This window comes from Carcharhinus amblyrhynchos, chromosome 22, assembly GCF_965287045.1.
Source record: "Carcharhinus amblyrhynchos chromosome 22, sCarAmb.v2.hapA, whole genome shotgun sequence".
NCBI lineage: Eukaryota > Metazoa > Chordata > Chondrichthyes > Carcharhiniformes > Carcharhinidae > Carcharhinus > Carcharhinus amblyrhynchos.
Window position 1 is genome coordinate 2,294,467 of NC_137345.1, and position 19,598 is coordinate 2,314,064.

The 19,598-nt window shown below is 42.7% G+C and overlaps 1 protein-coding gene across 1 annotated transcript in view; it reads left to right on the forward strand.

Annotated features, from left to right (window-relative positions):
• The window catches only part of LOC145356805 (lysine-specific demethylase 9-like), a 79,420-nt gene that overhangs the window by 9,149 nt on the left and 50,673 nt on the right, over positions 1–19,598 (forward strand). The window contains exon 2 of the mRNA XM_080209694.1: positions 11,870–12,540. Within this exon, the coding sequence (XP_080065820.1) occupies positions 11,870–12,540 (671 nt within the window). The remainder of the gene's footprint in view (positions 1–11,869; positions 12,541–19,598) is intronic.

A 19,598-nucleotide genomic window follows, 5' to 3' on the forward strand; every position in this document is an offset into this window, starting at 1 on the left:
TCTCTAACTTTTCCTTATTAGCTCTCTCTAACTTTGCAGTAGTGTCAGTGGATTATCTGATTGTTAACACACTGATGTTTGTGGGATTTTGCTGTACACAAAATGGCTGCTGAGTTTCCTACATTGCATTTCCTGAGGCTGTGAAGAACACAACAGAAAAGTGTTTTTTTTAGTTGTATGTGAGGAGCGAAGTGGTGAGAAAATTAAAAAGGAAAATTTTATTGCGGTGATTTACCCAGTTTGGTTTCTTTACTGAGTAATCACATTTGTCCTTGAGAAAGTGGAGGTTGTAGAGTCTTTGTGCAGCATGTGGTATGTAATTTGTGGATTAGTATGTGGACATTGTCTATGCAGGTGGTGTAGTTGGATTGTGTGACGCACAAGTGATCTATGCACTGCTTAATGGGAAACAGTGAAGTTTGCAATGTTATCATGTGCAAGGTTCCTGGTAGCTGTAGGCCAGACAAGAATGTTGCACTGCAATCAACAGTGTGTAACTGAGTGTTGGGAGCAGAATAGGAACTTGAAAAATGATTCAAATATCACAACTGAAACAGACGTGTAGAATTCTCCAGTTTTTGTAAAGTAATTTTTTTTTAAATGTAGATAGGTGTTAACAAGGAGGCTTGGTTTATACAGAGAGAAGTTTAACACTTTCTTGGCAAACATCTCTGAATTTTGTGTTCACTTTGCTGGCATTTTTTTAGAATCTAGGTCTGGCACTATATTTGAAATCCAGCTGATGTATTTGGAGTGGATTCTGCTTGTGATTTTTGTGCTAGATGTGCATTAATTTTTGAAACCTACCCTGCCTCATGTCTTTGGTATTTTTACTGGTATCTCAGTCTCTTATTCAAAATCATTTTTTATTTTCTGAAACTAAACCTGCCCTTCTCTCCCGCGTTTCCAACAAACTGTGTTATATTTACATTCCAAAGTGCAAGGAACTATTTAAGTAGGTGCCAGCCACTTCAGGGTAATGATCACAAATGATTCAGCACCCTGGTTATCTGGTCAAAGCTTACCGTACTTGAAATTTGGCAATAGTGCACAAGTAACGTAGATTTGTACATTCAACTCAACTCGCTCTGTTGAGGTAACAAGATTCCAGGGTGTTGTTAGGTATGGAAATAGTTGTCCACAATCTGACTGGATGCTGAGAGGCAGCAAGTGCTATATAACCATCAATTTTCATTTATAAAAAGAAAAAGATTTGCATTTATAGGTCCCAAAACTGACTGTAACAGAGTGTGGCAACTAGGGGACTTTCACAGTAACTTTATTGCGGTGTCAATCTAAGCCTACTTGTGACTAATAAATAAACTTTTAATTCTCCAAAACAGCATCTTATCCAGGCCCCCATCCCCATAACCCCGTGCATTAACCATAGTCAGTACATCTAACCTACACATCTTTGGGCGCTATGGGGAAATTTTCCATGGCCAAGCCACCTAACTTGCACATCCTTGGAGTATGGGAGGAAAACGGAGCACCCGGAGGAAACTCATGCAGACATTGGGAGAACATACAAACTCCACACAGACAGTCACCCAAGGTTGGAATTGAATCTGGGTCCCTGGCGCAGTGAGGCAGCAGTGCTAGCCACTGTGCCACCGTGCCAATGTTCCTGTGATAAGGACGTTACATATTTAGCGCAGTGACAATGCAACTGTTGTTTCAACCACTAACCCTTTTCAGGGTTGGATATACAATAGAAGTAGTTTTTTCAGTTTTCACAGGCAGGTATTTAACTTCGATCTTTCTCTGTTGCAGTCTGCTAATTCTGTCTGTAAGAACTGAGTTAAAGGATGTTTTTGTATTGGGGCTGACATCTCTGCAACTCACTGACTTCACTTTAACCAGGATGTGACATCATCAATTTCTTTTTCACTGTGAGATAATTGCTTCTGTTAGTGGGTCAGAAATGGTATGCAAAGTGTTTGGTCTTGTTGACTGTTGAGTTCTGTTCTGTAAGTGCATTTAAATAACCAAATCATCAGTTACAGAAACTTTCAGCTCTAATAATCTCAATTTCATCTGAAAAATACAGTGTACACTGTTTCTGTAACATGTTAATTAGTGTGTCCCTGGTAATAAGGGAATTTTTATAAAACCTTCCATCTGTTGAGGGACACCGCTGAATATCAATGTAGCTCCTTAAAGAAAAGCGATGTACTTTGCAAATCCCCAATCTAACAGCACTGTGGACGGTGCTTTGAGAAGGCAGTTCATGACTACTTCTTGAGTTTAATTAGGCGTGGACAATAAATGCTGGCCTAGCCAATGATGATGTGGAGATGCCGACGTTGGATTGGGTTAAGCACAGTAAGAAATCTCAACACAAGTTAAAGTCCAACAGGTTTATTTGGTAGCACAAGCCACAAGCTTTTGGAGCTCTGCACCTTCATCAGGTGAGTGGGAGTTCTGTTCACAAACAGGGCATATAAAGACACACTTAATTTACAAAATAATGGTTGGAATGCAAGTCTTTATAGGTAATCAAGTCTTATCGGTACAAACAATGTGAGTGAAAGAGAGGATTAAGCACAGGTTAAAAAGATGTGTATGATCTTTAGCCAGGACAGTTAGTGAGATTTTGCAAACCCAGGCAAGTCTTGGGAGTTACAGATAGTGTGACATGAACCCAAGATCCTGGTTGAGGTTGTCCTCGTATGTGAAACTTGGCTATCAGTTTCTCCTCTGCAATTCTGTGTCATCGTGTGTTGTGAAGGCCGCCTTGGAGAATGCTTATCTGAAGATCAGAGACTGAATGCCCGTGACTGCTGAAGTGTTCCCCAACAGGAAGAGAACACTCCTGCCTGGTGATTGTCATGCGGCATTCATTCATCCATTGTCATACGCTGCATGGTACATTGGGGAGACCATGCAGCGTATCAGGTAGACAATGTTGGCCAAGTTGCAGGAGAATGTATTGTGTACCTGATGAATGGTGTTCTCACGTGACATGATGGCATCCGTGTCGATGATCCGGCATGTCTTGCAGAGGTTGCTGTGGCAGGGTTGTGTGATGTCATTGTCACTGTTCTCCTGAAGGCTGGGTAGTTTGCTGCAAACAATGGTCTGTTTGAGGTTGTACGGTTGTTTGAAGGCAAGAGTTGGGGGTGTGGGGATGGGTTCATTTTCATCAATGACATGTTGAAGGCTCTGGAGCAGATGTCGTAGCTTCTCCGTTTCAGGGAAGTACCGGACAATGAAGGGTACTCTGTCCACCGTGTACCGTGTTTGTTTTCTGAGGAGGTTGGTGCAGTCTTTTGCTGTGTCGCGTCGGAACTGTCGATCAATGAGTCGAGCACCATATCCTGTTCTTATGAGGGCATCTTTCAATGTCTGGAGGTGTCTGTTGTGATCCTTTGGATACTGAGGTCTTGTCCATCGGGGATGTCTTCTTTAACTTGTTTAGGGTGGAAACTGGAGAAGTGGAGAAGTAGGCTTGCGGTACAGTGAAGTGCTGAGGTGACCGTCCTTGATGGAGATGCATGTCCAAGAATGCAACTGATTCCAGAGAGTAGTCCATAGTGAGTCTGCTAGTGGGATGGAACTTGTTGATGTCATCGTATTGTTTCAGTGATTGTTCACCATGAGTCCAAAGGAAGAAAATGTTGTCGATGTATTTAGTGTATTGTATCGGTTGAAGGTCCTGTGCGGTGAAGAGATTTTGTTCGAACCTGTGCATGAAGATGTTGGCATATTGAGGTGCGAATTTGGTCCCCATGGCTGTTCCGTGTGTCTGGGTGAAGAACTGGTTGTTGAAGATGAAAATATTGTGGTCCAGGATGAAACGGATGATTGTAAAATTGCATCTGGAGATTGCCTGTTGTTGATTTTGAGTACTGAGGCAGTTGCAGCAATGCCATTGTTGTGGGAAATGCTGGTGTAGAGAGCCAAGACATCCATTGTGACAAGGAGTGCTGCTGGTTCAATTGCTCCATGTGTATTGAGTTTCTGTGGGAAGTTGAGTGTTGCGACAAAAGCTGAGGATTCTTTGTACAATGGGTTTCAGGCTGCCCTCAACGCAGGCAGAGAGGTTCTCACACAGGGTCCCTTGCCTGATACGACTGGGCAGCCAGGTGTGTTTGCCTTGTGTATCTTCGGGAGGCAATAGAGATCTCCAACGCAGGGACTGCGTGGGGCAAGAGCACAGCGGGTGCTCTGATGGTCTGGATCAAAGATCTTGATCAGTCTGTTGAGTTGACAGGTGTGTTCTTTGGTCAGACCTGCAGTGTCTGTAGTGTTCCTCGTTGTTCAGTTGATGGTACACTTTGCAGTAATCCATTCTGTTCAGTATGATGGTGACCCCTCCTTTGTCTGCTGGTTTGATGACAATGTTGCAGTTTTGAGAGCACAGACGGCATTGCGTTGTGCTTGGGTGATGTTCGGGGCTATCTTGAGTGCGGCTGATGAATCTGTCATTGACTCACCTGTTGGTGGCTTGGGCATACATGTCGAGTTGAAGGCAGCAGCCTTCCAGAAGAGTCCAGTTCAATTCTTCCCTCTTTGGTTGCTGCACTGCGGATCTCTCTGTTGACTGTTCTGGTTCATTGGCTGTCTCATTGTGTTTGCTATTGGCCTCTTGGGGTTTGTGGAAGAACTCCTGCAGCCTCTTGCCTGATGAATTCCTCTGTGTCTGCTGCGAGACTGGCATCTATTTTGGTAGTGGTGCAGAAATTGAGCCCTCAGCTGAGAACGTCAATTTCATCTGGTTGAAGTGTGTAGTCCAACAAGTTGACAATGGACTTCCCTGTAGTGGTACTGTTTTCTACTGTGGTAACGGGGGAGGCTTGGTTGGTGATGCTGAGTTTCTCAAGTTTCTCAAGTTTCCTGTTCTAGTGTGCATGTAGATGTTCCTTTGTCTTGTCTGCTTGGCATAGTTTCGCAGGTGGTCTGCGTCCTGAGTGCAAGTTGAGAATGTGGACTTTATCTTAGTTTCTGGCATTTACTGTAGAGCTTGCGTATGAGTGGTTGGGGAGTTGAGAGAAGTGTGACGGCAAAGTCTGTCCATGTAGTCTGTGTTATAGGTTGACCTGAATGGGTTCGTGATCTGTAGTCCTTTCGGTATCTTGTCTGCTTTCTTGCACTTTTGTAGAAACTTGATGCCTACTTCGATATGCGCAGTCTTTTTGGACACCCTCTTGGAGATAGCCAGTGATGCCCAAATGAAAATGTATTTGTACCACAGATCTGTGACCATCAGTTTTTTGGGGGTTTTTGAGGGTGATGTAATCATATCACTTGGAGCCAATTTTTAGGGCAAATACTTGCCGAGGTCATAGACGTTTACAACATGGAAACAGGCCCTTTTGGCCCAACTTGTCTATGTTGCCTTTTTCTTTAATGCTCGTAAGCTAATACCAATTGTCTGCATTTGGCTCATATCCCTCTATACCCATTGTACCCATATGACTGACTAAATGCTTTTTAAAAGACAAAATTGTACCCGCCTCTACTACTACCTCTGGCAGCTTGTTCCAGACACTCATCACCCTCTGTGAAAAAATTGCCCCTCTGGACACTTTTGTATTCTTCCCTCTCACCTTAAACCTATGCCCTCTAGTTTTAGACTCCCCTACTTTTGGGAAAAGATATTGAATGTCTAGCTGACTTGTGCCCCTCATTGTGGTATAGACTTCTATAAGACCACCCCTCAGCCTCCTGTGCTGCAGAGGAAAAGAGTCCCAGTCTATCCAACTTCTCCTTATAACTCAATCCATCAAGACCCAGTAGCATCTTAGTAAATCTTTTTGGCACTCTTTCTAGTTGACTAATATCCTTTCTATAATAGGGTAACCAAAATTGCACACTGTATTCCAAGTGTGGCCTTACTAATGTCTTGTACAACTTCAACAAGACATTCCAACTCCTGTATTCAGTGTTCTGACCGATGAAATCAAGGAGGCCGAATGCTGCCTTCACCACTCTGTCTGGGGAGCCATTCACCACTCTGTCTGGAGTCACACCTATGACTCCACTTTCAAGGAGCTTTGAACATGTATCCCTACATCTTTGTTCTGTAACTCTCCCCAACTCCCTACCATTAACTGAGTAAGTCCTACCCTGGTTAAGTCTGCCTAACTGCATCGCCTCGCATTGTCTAAATTATTCCTGTCACCTCAAAACATGAGATTGGTACAGCATTGTTGCAAGCTATTAAGCATAACCATTAACATGTTTCGAGGCACTGGAATTTGGCCATTTAGTTGGTGCTTTAGCTAAAGTACAAACAAGGAGCAGGAATTGGTCTTTTCATAGAATAAAATCTCTACAGTGCAGGAGGAGGTCATTCAGCCCATCGAGTCTGGAGTCCCATGGAGGCTGAGTGTAGGGTGATGAAATTTGCTGATGACACGAAGATGAGTGGAAAAGCAAATGGTGTGGAAAGTCTGCAGAGAGATCTGGATAGGCTGAGTGAGTAGGTGAGGACCCGGCAGATGGAGTATAATGTTAGCAAGTGTGAGGTTATCCACTTTGGCAGAAATAATAGTAGCAGGGATTATTATTTAAAAGGCGAAAAGCTGCAGCATGCTACGGTGCAGAGAGACCTGAGGGTCCTTGTGCACGAGTCGCAAAAACCCAGTCTGCAGGTGCAGCAGGTGATCAAGAACGCGAATGGAATGATGGCCTTTATAGCGAGGGGATAGAATATAAAGGTAGGGAGGTCTTGCTGTAACTGTACTGGGTACTGGTGAGGCCGCAGCTGGAGTACTGTGTGCAGTTTTGGTCACCGCACTTGCGCAAGGATATATTGGCCTTGGAGGGAGTGCAGAGGAGGTTCACTAGGCTGATACCGGAGATGAGGGGGTTGGCCTGTGAAGAGAGACTAAATAGACTGGGCCTGTAGTCGTTGGAGTTTAGAAGGATGAGGGGGGATCTTATAGAGACGTGCAAGATAATGAAAGGGATGGGTAGGGTAGAGGTAGAGAGATTCTTCCTGCTTAAAAAGGATAGTAGGACTAGAGGACACAGCCTCAAGATAAGGGGGGGTGCACTTTAGATCAGAGTTGAGGAGGAACTTCTTCCCTCAAAGGGTGGTGAATCTCTGGAATTCTCTGCCCGTTGAAGTGGTGGAGGCTACCTTGCTAAATATATTTAAGTCACAGTAGATAGGTTTCTGATAGACAGGGGAATTAAGGGTTATGGGGAGAAAGCAGGAAAGTGGAACTGATCCACTTCAGATCAGCCATGATCTTATTGAATAGTGGGGCAGGCGCGAAGGGCTAGATGGCCTACTCCTCCTATTTCTTGTGTTCTTATGACTCTACACGAATCACAATCCCACCCAGGCCCTATTCACGTAATGCCACGTATTTAACCTCCCAATCCCCTGACACTAGGGTCAGTTTAGCATTGCCAATCGAACTATCCCGCACATTTTTGGACTGCGATGGCAAACCGGAGCACCCGGAGGAAACCCACACAGACATGGGGAGAATGTGTAGTCTCCACACAGATAGTCACCTGAGGCTGGAATTGAGCCTGAGTCCCTGGTGCTGTGAGGCAGCAGTGCCAACTACTGTGCCATCGTGCTGCCTTTTTGGCCCTTTGAGCCTGTTCTACCATTTAATAAGATAATGACTTACCTGATTGTAACCTCAACCTCTGCATCCTGCCTTTCACCCGCTTGCTTGCCAAGGATAAATCCACCAGTGCCTTAAAAATATTTTAAAAAGACTCTCCTTCCACCACCTTTTCCAAAAACAACACTGAGGGAAATAAAATCACTCACCTCCGTCTTAAATGGGCAACTCTTTACTTTTAAATAGTGATCAGATGCAGTGCAGCAACTTGCTAAGGCTTCTTTTTGATTTGATGTGTGATTTTATTTCCACATATACAGTGAAAAGTATTATTTCTTGTGCTATACAGACAAAGCATATCGTTCATAGAGAAGCAAGGTAGAGGGTGCAGAATATAGTGTTACAGTCATAGCTAGGGTATAGAGAAAGATCAGTGTAATGAGGTAGGTCCATTCAATAGTCTGATAGCAGCAGGAAGAAGCTGCTCTTTAGTCGGTTGTGCCAGCACGCTTCAGACCTGTGACCTCTACCACCTTGGTGCAGCCAAACCAGCTCCAGGTTCACCTGTGAGCTTCACATTTCTGATTTGGAAATGCGTTTTTGCAGTTCCTTCATAAATCCAGCCAAACTAATATCACTGTGGGAGTGCCTTCAGCATTCAGACTACAACAGCAAAGCAGACAGCCCTTCATCACCTCAAAAACAATCACACAAGTATAGTTGGCCTTGCTAATGAAGCCACGAGCCATTAATGTATACAAAAAGATATTCAGACCTGGCTAACTGTCAAAACTGGAACCTTCTGAATTTGCAAACCATAATTTAGATGTATTTTGTATATTGCGTCACATGGTGTGAGCTGGTCTCAGGATATAGCAGGTACACTTGCCTTTTCCATAGAATCCCTACAGTGTAGGAGGAGGCCATTTGGTCCATCAAGTCTGCACCGACTCTTACCCGGGCTTACCCAGTAACCCCCATGTGTTTATCCTACTAATTCACGTAAGCTGCATGTCTTGGGTCACTAAGGGTGCTGTGAGGCAGCAGTACTAACCACTGTGCCATCGTGCTGTCTTGGGCCTGAGGTCTGGCCCAGAGCCACCTGCTTGTCCCCACCAACAGCTCCCACGTTCTCCACCACCTCAGGAAGTTGACCAAGGGACAGAATCTGCACTTAATACAAACCATGAAGAGATTCCTGGTGCCCTACACCTTATTCTGTCTGAGGAAGTTATCAGTAGCCAGCTGATGTTGGCAAGCACCTGCTGCTATTTAAAATTCTGAGTGTTGAGTGTCAGTGAGCAGAATGCATATTTACTGTAGCATCAGCTTTGTGTTTGATTATAGACTGCACTACATTACCTCTGACTAATCCTGCTTCTCCAGAAAAATCTTAAGAGTTAGATGTATCAGTGGTTTTCACTCGATCCTGAAAAAGGCTCAAGGCATTTAAACATCCTTTGTGTCAAAGGTTGATTGATATTTCAGATTGAACATATTTTCCTTTGTTCATACAAAATTTATTCTGCACAGTGCAGAAATTTAAAAATCAGTCTAACGAAGCCTCAATTCAAATGATGATTTTTGACAGTATTCGAGTACAGTTGTGCTCCAAAATAAAATCAACGAGATGTTGGTTGTGCTAGTGACAGCTAGCCATTGCACAATATGTGATTATCCAGGCTTTGAAATGCATCCAAATTTCACTGACTCTGACCTTTCAGAAGCAGAAGTACTGGCTTGTGGTGTGAGAAGAATGGGCTGGCCTCCAAGATTCAAACTCTTAAGTGCTGGTTTCTTTTGAGGCTATTAACTTTCGGTAACTGCAGTAATCTGGAAAGAATGTGAATCGTGCATTTTCTGTATCCTCTTGAAAGGAGCACACATGTCATTTTTGCAGGCAAAGGCATTGAGGGCAGTAACTGAGACTGGGCGAGTTTATAGTATGCTGCAGGATTCAGTAATCGCAGTGCTCAACGTGGCAGCCTTTGCAGTTATGTAAATGACCTGGGAGTCTGTACAAATGTAGTACACCATGTGCCCACAATTGGAATATATATAAAATCGCCAGTTTATTCTGATAACATTACAGTTACGGCCTGGAAACCTTCATGTCGCAGGCTTTTAAAAGATCTTTGTATTGTATTGCTGCCTTTTCCAGTAGGGTCACACAAACTGTAGCTTTTTTTTATCAAGATTTCCTGACTGTTGTGCTAAGTTCTAAACAAAAATTGGAACGTTGCAGCCTGCTTCACTGTTCAACTAACAGACATTTACTCAACTGCAGGATTTCTTGTGGCATTGCACAATGGGATCCAAACTCAAACATAGCCTTTGGGAGAAATGGGCTGAATAGAGGATCGGCAAATAATTGGAATCAGGCACTCAAAATTGTAAACATAGGAATGTTAGTAAGCTATTTAGATACTCGGGTCTGTTTGGTATTTAGAGCACAGAAACAGGATGTTTTGCCTAACAGTTCGATGCCAGCTCCAAGAAGTTTACTCCCATCCTCCTTTATCTGACCCCATCAAAATATCCTTTGTTTTTCCCCTCATGTACTTCCTCATAATCACAGCTGTAGTATTCACATCAACTAATCTTTGGTAGCAAGTTCCAAACTCTAACGAGTATCTGGGTAAGGACATTTCGCCTAAGTTTACTATTGGATTTATTAGTGACTCGCTTATCTTTATGGCTTCTAGCTCTGCAAGCGGAACCATTTTCTCTCTGCTTACCTTATTAAGCACATTTTGTAAGATCGTCATACCTCGGTCTTTTTCTTAGTCAAAAGAGCTACTGCCAGTTCAGTTTTTCCTGATAGTTATAGCCTGTTATCCATTAAATTAGCTTGTGATTGATCTGTTGTATCTCAATGTCATCTACTCATCCTCAGTTATAAATTTAGTTTCTATTTTGAAGTCTCACATTCAACCCTTGGGTTTCTACTGTAAACTGCTGTGCCCACATTTATAATGGAAATGCCTGTGTAAAATTTCCAGTGCTAGAACTGGAATAACCCTGTGTAGAGTGCCAGCACGAGAATGCAACTGCAACATGACAAGTTTACATGAGGTTTCCATGATAAATGTGGTGCAGGAAGTTATAATTGAAATGTAGCAGGGAATTAACATTGATAAGCTTCCTCATATATTCAAACAGCTGCAAGCACTGCATTTTATACATAAACTAGTATTGCCTTTCAAATGCAAAAGGGTGTTTTAAACATTGGAATTTAAATATTGGAATATCCTTGCTTGGTTTTAAAATTGATTTGTCATGCCTGCTATATATCTACATAAATGTAGAAATTTGCCCAACTGGTAAATTCTGAATTGAAGCCGGGGGAAACAAATTTATATAAAAGAGGTCTTTGCGTTCTTTTTGGCTTTTGTTATCATTATCAATTGCTATGTCCATTTTTGTCAAGGAGACAGCCTATGTTGCTTCTTTCAGTGAAGGCACTGCAATTTAAGATTGTACAGTAATGCATTTTAAGTGCCAACGTCAGAGCTCTGGATTCAGTCAATCACGTCATGTTTCGCCCAACTGGGAGAGAAGTAGTAGATATTTTATGTGGTATCCTGTGATATTGAAATATCTTCTAAGTTAATCTGCAGACTGAAGTCTTGGATATCAAGTCAATGTTACACCTATTCATAACATATGAGAACTTCAGGCAGCTAAATATGCTCCAATCATTAGAAACTTGATTCCAATTTTCTAAGTTTATACTGCTGGCAGCGTAGAAGGGAACTTGTGTAGATCTCTGGCTATTCAGTGTATAACATCCTTTGATTAAAATACCTTAAGTTGTATGTTAAACTGATCAGGCATTTAACCCAAATAGAATGTATAGGGAGACTTAATGCATCAAATTGTTTGGCCTGGTGCTTCACAGAAGCACTGTATAAGCTAACTGAAACTTAATTGTTTCATTTGCAAGCTGTATGCTTATTCCATACTTTGGGTCAGTCAGAAATATCAACCAAGCTTAATACTTTAACCACAAGCAAAATGTGCTTTTATCTTAGTAAGCATTCCTACTATGTAAAAAAAAAATTAAAGAATCTTAAAGTACTGAGCATTCCCAAATACATGGAATGTTTTTTTAAAACATTATCCTTTGCAATTGAATTGTTTGTATTGCACCATGTTGGATTAGATAGCACCTATAAGCAGATGGACCCATTTCACAGGGCATGTTAACATAATTGGGTCGTTCCTACTTTATTGATTCTGTCCTTGCATAACTCAGAGAAACGTGAGGTGTTGGGTTCAACGTGAGTTTCACAGTATGGATTTGATGCAATCTTGGAATTTATTCCCCTTCATAGGCGGCTCCGATGAAAACGGGAAAAGCCGGAGACCAGATGAGTACCTGGGCAAAAAGACAAAGAAAAAGAAGAAAAAGAAACATCGGGAAGGTGAGCGACCAAGGCGGCTAAAAATGTACAATAAGGAAGTGCAGACAACATGTGCGGGGATCACTCATATCGAGCTGGACACTTTGGGGCATGGTTCTTCTGACGAGTTGAGTGTAATCAACAAAGCCTCCATTGAACATTTTGGACAGCTTGGCAGGTTGGATCTAAAAGTGAGCCATTGTACTTTGCCTTCAGGTGCTCAGTTACCATACTTATCTCACAGAGACCACTGTGTACGGAAGGGACTCTTGCGGACAGGTTCCTCTAAATTTTCTCACTTCATTCATGTGGAGCATCAACCAAATGGTGGTGCGCCAGTGCTCCATGCCTACATGGATGAACTCTCTTTCTTGTCTCCTATGGAGATGGAGGGGTTTGCTGAAGAATTTCTTGCTTTGACTTTCAGCGAAAATGAGAAGAATGCAGCGCACTATGTAATGGCCATTGTACATGGAGCAGCAACTTACCTGCCAGACTTTTTAGATTACTTTGCTTTTAACTTCCCCAACACTCCAGTAAAAATGGAAATACTGGGGAAGAAGGATATCGAAACGACCACCATCTCGAACTTTCGTGCTCAGGTAAGATTTGATGCTTTGCCTTTTCTGTTATTTATAATCTCTTTTTGAAAAGAGAAGTGATTTGATTTATTCTTGTCGCATGAATTAGTATACAGTGAAAAGAATTGTTTTCTGCACACTATACAGACAAGGCATACCATTCATAGTTAAGGAAAGGAGAGAGTGCAGAATGTAGAGGTACGTTCATAGCTAGGGTGTAGAGAAAATGAAATAAAAAGGCTTGGGAATCTAGAATACAACCACATGCTAAAATAATGATACAGAAATATCTTTTCACCAGCAATTAATTGGGAAAAAAAAAACAGTTCGAAATTTCAACCTCCTCAGACAGACTTTAGCTTGCTGGCCTGCGTTCCTCTGTCTCAAGCAGTCGGGCTGTTTCCTTTTAGCAAGGAATGTCAGTCAATACCTGCAGAATGGAAAGCGCGCACCTAGTACACACTCTGAATGTTTGGTGCCGCCTAAGAGATGGAAGCACCAATACCTGTCTTGGTCATAGTTGAGCTTCAGGTACCTACCTGTGTGTGATAATGCAGACAGCCCAAAACATGCAGTCTTGGACAAGCCTCCTCTCCCTCCTATCAGTGGGCAAGGCTATATATGCCTCAAAACATTCCTGAGAGAGAAGGAACCTTGCGTGATTGTGGATTGAATCCCCCTTCAAAGCTGAATGTAGTTTGTAGAGTCGGCAGTCCTTGCCAAATCCATGATAAGTATTTTTGATGAGCCGTGAGTTAATGAAAGACCAACAGCACCTGAGTATTAACCTTGGAAGGCCCACAGTTTGTTGTAGCATTTTAATAACTATCACAAAACAGGCTGAAGAGAGGTTGACTCCAAATAAATAAAAACAAAGCGCTGGCAGCAGCTTGGAGGGAGAAACAGTTACCCTTCAGAGACGCATATTCCTGGTAATCAGCAAAAGTCTTGTGATGGGCAGGAATCCACCACCATCTAGGACACGAAGGACCCACAATATCTGACGTCCAGAGCAACGTAGCACTGCCCCAGAACACCCAACTTGCACTTCACATTGCTGAGTGCCCAACCTGCTGCTGACTCTTCCCTCACTCCCAGCTGAGCAACTGTCCTATCCACTTACCTAACTTCGGAGTGTCTGGGCCCATCAAATGTACTTGCTGTAAGGCAGCTAGTGCTGTTTTTTAAAAAAAAAGTGGGTGGTATGGCTTTTTTTTTGCCTAACACTGCTGCATCCCACAGAGACTTGGGAGCCCACTGCACTATTCTCACCCGACCCCAAGTTAATAGTAGAGGGGCAATCCAACTGCTTGTTACTCCATGGAAGTTCCAGCCCCTGAAAAATCCTCAGCTCTTCCATGACTTCCAGTCACTATTACATAATTGTGTTTTCAACTGTGCATTACTAAGAATGTACAGGCCTAGAAAGTATCACTGGGTTCCTTCTACAGTTTGCTGATTTTTAATGCATCTTAAACACAATTAATTAGTTTGTCCAATGTCACCACTTATCTGCCTCCTCTATCTCATTGGGCAGTATCCTTTTTTCAAAGGATACTGGTTAGAGACTGTTGGCATGTCAGAAGAAATTCAAATACCACATTTTAACCAATAGAGCTGTGCCAAAAGATTTCACTTGTATTTAACAAAACACAAACTTTATTGCCTTAATAAATCAAGCATCCACTGCTAACTTAACAATATAGTTTGTAAATATGCATGATATGTCTTCGGATTTCCTCCTTTTTTTAAGAATTCTCTGAAAAGATACATCAGTCTTTGTTATTTACTTCTATAGGGACCACCTACAAGTCTACCACAGTTGCTGGAAAATTCTCCTCAGCTCCAGCTATTCTTGGAACAAAAATCCAATTTACCCGACTCTTGATAGGAATGCCTCCACTCCTTAGTTTGGTTACTTACCCAATACCTCCAAGCTGATCTTTGTGTTTTGCCACAAGACTGCGCGGGAGACCACTATAAATTCTTCCCCTAGTTTCAAACAAGCCAATTTTCCAACTTCTGTTTTATCACAAAATTCAAACCAAGTTTAAACGTCACCTACCAACTACCTGTCATTTACTTAAAAGTTTATTTATTAGTCACAAGTAGGCTTACATTAACAGCGTAATGAAATTACTGTGAAAATCCCCTAGTCGTCACACTCTGACTGTTCAGGTACACTGAGGGAGAATTTAGCATGGCCAATACACCTAACCAACATGTCTTTGGACTACGAGAGGAAACCGGAGCACCCAGAGGAAACCCATGCAGACACGGGGCGAATGTGCAAACTCCACACGGACAATGACCCAAGCCAGGAATTGAACCTGGGTCGCTGGCGCTGCAGGCAGCAGTGTTAACTACTGCGCCACCGTGCTGCCCTACCCAGGCTATCTTTTCTGAACTGCAAACCACGCATGATCCAAACTGTAACTAACACTCAGCATAAGCCCTCTGGTAATTTGAAACCACAGAACATCTCGAAGCTCCACCGACCTCCTTAATGGTGTAGTCTGCTCTGGGCTATCCTCAAACTGATCTTTAATTGTCCCTCATTCACAATTTCTTCTTTGAACTGAGAATGGGTTTTGCTAAATGCTTTTAAGTTAACCCTAACTCCCTAACCTTGGGACTGAAGGTAGACAAGTCCCCAGGACCGGATGGAATGCATCCCAGGGTTCTGAAGGAAATGGCAGAGGTGATAGTGGATGCCTTAGTAGTTATTTACCAAAATTCGCTGGATTCCGGGGAAGTGCCAGAAGATTGGAAAACGGCTAATGTTACACCACTGTTTAAAAAAGGTAGCAGACAAAAGGCAGGGAATTATAGGCCGGTTAGTTTAACGTCTATAGTTGGAAAAATGCTTGAATCCATCATCAAAGAAGAAATAGCGAGGCACCTAGAAAAGAATGGTTTGATAGAGCAGATGCAGCACGGATTCGTTAAGGGGAGATCGTGTTTGACGAATTTATTGGATTTCTGTGAGGATGTGACTAGCGCGGTAGACAGAGGGGAACCAGTGGATGTGGTGTTTTTAGATTTTCAAAAGGCGTTTGATAAGGTGCCTCATAAAAGGTTGCTACAGAAGGTTAGGGTGCATGGAGTTGGGGGTAAGGTGTTAGCGTGGATAGAGGATTGGCTGTCTAATAGGAAGCAGAGAGTTGGTATCAGTGGGTGCTATTCTGATTGGCGGTGACTAGTGGAGTGCTGCAGGGATCGGTGCTGGGGCCTCAGCTATTTACCATTTATATAGATGATCTGGAGGAGGGGGCTGAGTGTAGGGTGACGAAATTTGCTGAAGATGAGTGATAAAGCAAATTGCGTGGAGGGCGTGGAAAGTCTGCAGAGGGATCTGGATAGGCTAAGCGAGTGGGCGAGGACCTGGCAGATGGAGTATAATGTTAGCAAGTGTGAGGTTATCCACTTTGGCAGAAATAATAGTAGGAGGGATTACTATTTAAAGGGCGAAAAGCTGTAGCATGCCATGGTGCAGAGGGACCTGGGGGTCCTTGTGCATGAGTTGCAAAAACCCAGTCTGCAGGTGCAGCAGGTGATCAAGAAGGCAAATGGAATGCTGGCCTTTATAGTGAGGGGGATAGAATATTAAAGTAGGGAGGTCTTGCTGCAACTGTACAGGGTACTGGTGAGCCGCAGCTGGAGTACTGTGTGCAGTTTTGGTCGCCACACTTGTGCAAGGATATATTGGCCTTGGAGGGAGTGCAGAGGAGGTTCACTAGGCTGATACTGGAGATGAGGGGGTTGGACTAAGAAGGGAGACTAAATAGACTGGGTCTGTACTCGGAGTTTAGAAGGATGAAGGGGGGATCTTATAGAGACATATAAGATAATGAAAGGGATGGGTAGGGTCGAGGTAGAGAGATTCTTCCCGCTTAGAAAGGATAGCAGGACTAGAGGGCACAGCCTCAAGATAAGGGGGGGGGGCAGTTTAGATCGGAGTTGAGGAGGAACTTCTTCATTCAAGGGGTGGTGAATCTCTGGAATTCTCTGCCCGTTGAAGTGGTGGAGGCTACCTCGCTAAATATATTGAAGTCACGGGTAGATAGGTTTTTGATAGACAAGGGAATTAAGGGTTATGGGGAGAAAGCGGGAAACTGGAACTGATCCACTTCAGATCAGCCATGATCTTACTGAATGGCGGGGCAGGCTCGAAGGGCTAGATGGCCTACTCCTGCTCCTATTTCTTATGTTCTAAGCAAAAACATCCCTCGTGACTCCTATCTGCAAGGATTGCAGACATTGTTGCTCCAGATCATTGGCTGAGCTATTTTATCACAGAAACTTGAATGTTATTAACGGCACGTTCAGCTACAGCTGGCACTTCCACAACTAAAATACGTCACCTGTAGATGTTAAAAATGAGGAGGTACCTGTTGTGAACAAGGACTGTAACACAAGTAGGTTTACCTGTTTAATTGACCCAGAAGTGAAAATAGCATGGAAGGAAAATGAGAACAGGATGCCTTATTGCAGCGGTCTGTTATGACGGAAGTTGCAAGAAATTTGGACTCCTGTGCACACTGGCCCTTTGTCAGAAACACTGATGGCTTGTTCTAATACAGTAGTGGCTTTTCAGAAGATTCAATAAAGCATTTGTGTTCATTTTAGAATTTAACCTAATGGGTTCCTTTGTAGAGGCTGCTTCTGGATTAGTACTGCTCCTGAATAAATGAGAAAGCTGGAAGAATGCCAGAGAGTCTGAGTAAGCGATTGGTTATAAATATTTGCTGAGAGCCTCACATAGAGGCTGTAACTCAGCTGTCTGACTGTGTCCTCGGGTGACGCTGTTCCTGATTCAGGGCAGAAAATCTTGGCAGTATTTGGTTGTTATAAAAAGAAATCAGCTTGCATTAGTTTGAAAATTCCTGCCTCATCCTTTAAACAAACTTGAGATGGTAAAGGGCAACACAGTGGTTAGCACTGCTGCCTCACAGCGCCAGGGATCCAGGTTTGATTCCCAGCTTGAGTCACTCTGTGTGGAGACTGCACATTCTCCCTGTGTCTGCATGGGTTTCCCCTGGAAGCTCCAGTTTCCTCCCACATTCTGAAAGACGTGTTGGTTAGGTGCATTGACCCAAATAGGTGCCAGAATGTGGCAACTGGGGCATTTTCAGTAGCTTCATTGCAATGTTAATGTAAGTCTACTTGTGACTGAAACTGTTTCTTTAAAATTGATTAGATAATTCACTTAATTTATTAGCAGCAAAATGATGGCCTTAAAAATGCGGTGAGTACGTTTTGTGTATGTGGCCAACTTTTCTATCGGCAGCATACTAAGTAATGGCATTGGAGTCATTGTGCATCATCAGAAGGGATACTTTGCTGTCTTGAAACAGTACTCTGCATCAACTTAATTATGACTGGTTGTTAGCAGATGATTATTATTGGGATACAGTGAAAAATATTGTTTCTTGTCTGCTATACAAACAAAACATACCGTTCATAGAATACGTAGGAGAGAAGGAAAGAGTATGCTTAGGATATAGTGTTACGGTCACTGTTAGAGTATAGAGAAAGATCAGCTTAATATATGGTGACTCCATTCAAAAGTCTGGCAGCCGGGAAGAAGCTGTTCTCGAGTTGGCTGGCACCTGATCTTAGACTTTTGTGTCTTTTTCCCGACAGAAGAAGGTGGAAGAGATGCATGGGGTCTTTAATTATGTTGGCTGCTTTTCCGAGGCAGCGGGAAATGTAGACGGAGTCAATGGATGGGAGGTTGGTTTGCGTGATGGACTGAGCTACATTCATGACCCTTTGTAGTTTCTTGCGGTTGGTTGGAGCAGGAGCCTTACCAAGCTGTGATGCATCTGGTAAGGATGTGACTGTATCTTGAGGCTACCAACGTATGAGTAAGCACGTTTTGCTCCCACATAGGTGCACCTTCACTTGCTGTTGAGTGGTGGTGCAGAGCTTCAGTAAATGATCGCGTGGAAGAAGAGGAGATGGCCGGCTTCCTCGGTGTGGCAATAGAAAATACTGTGGGACATTGTTAGCTGCTGCTGAGTATTTCCAAAATTTTCTGTTTATTTGATTTCCAGCATCTAAAATATTTCAGCTTTTTGAGTAGCAGTATCGTACCAAATTAAACCGAATTTCCGTTCGAATGGGTCTTGGCTCAACAATCTATCAGTAAAAATGCCCATAATGGGTTACGTTTCGACCCGAGATTCAAATCTGTATGAATTTGGACAGTTTTTTGATACATAAAACCTTGAGTGCAAGTGCATCTGAAGATCCATCATAAAAGGATATTTTGTGTCTGAAAATATGATCTGAGATGACTCTTTTTCATGCAGCACTTGATATATTGGTCATTATCCATTTTTAGAAGAATTGAAATAGCCTGTATGGCCTCTACTGCTTTTATGATTTGGGATCATTTCACTACTTTGCTCCCATTTCAGGCTGTCAGAATAATACTAATTGTCTGCAACTGCTAATCCATAATTAATTGCATATCGTAAATGATTCCCTCAGACTGAAGCTGTTCCGTGGCAGTTTTACAAATTTATGCACCTGCTGCAGAATTTATTTATCTTCTGACTTCAAAGGATTTTTGAAGAAAACAATAATAGTCTAAAGTAAAAGCTCAAACCAAAAGGTTCAAGTATTAACAGCTTTGCCACTAATGAAGAGATCCGACTGTTAAACCCACATCTCCCTGTCGACTGCAGGGACAGAATTACAACATTGTCTTTCAAACCACCTTTATAAAAATAACCCAGAATTTATTAAGCGGCAATCCCGTTTGACCTGCACTAGATCTCTGTGCGGCATCACTAGTCTTTGTCACAGAAATTAGACCCTGCTTTCAGTAATGTGTTTTATTCCAAAGTAAATGGTTTCAGGCAAGTGCTTTCTCCCTCTTGCTCCTTGAAACATTAAATGGGGCCAGGCACAAATGCACATATTAGTAAGTGTGTAACAAGCTATATCTTTTGATGCATGGGTTCTTCCACTTGTTTCTTTTAGCAACTTTGATAATGATCTGTATCATAGTCTTATATAATGTCAGTAAATACAGAGAAATCAACTCAGCGACTACAGCCTATTCTATT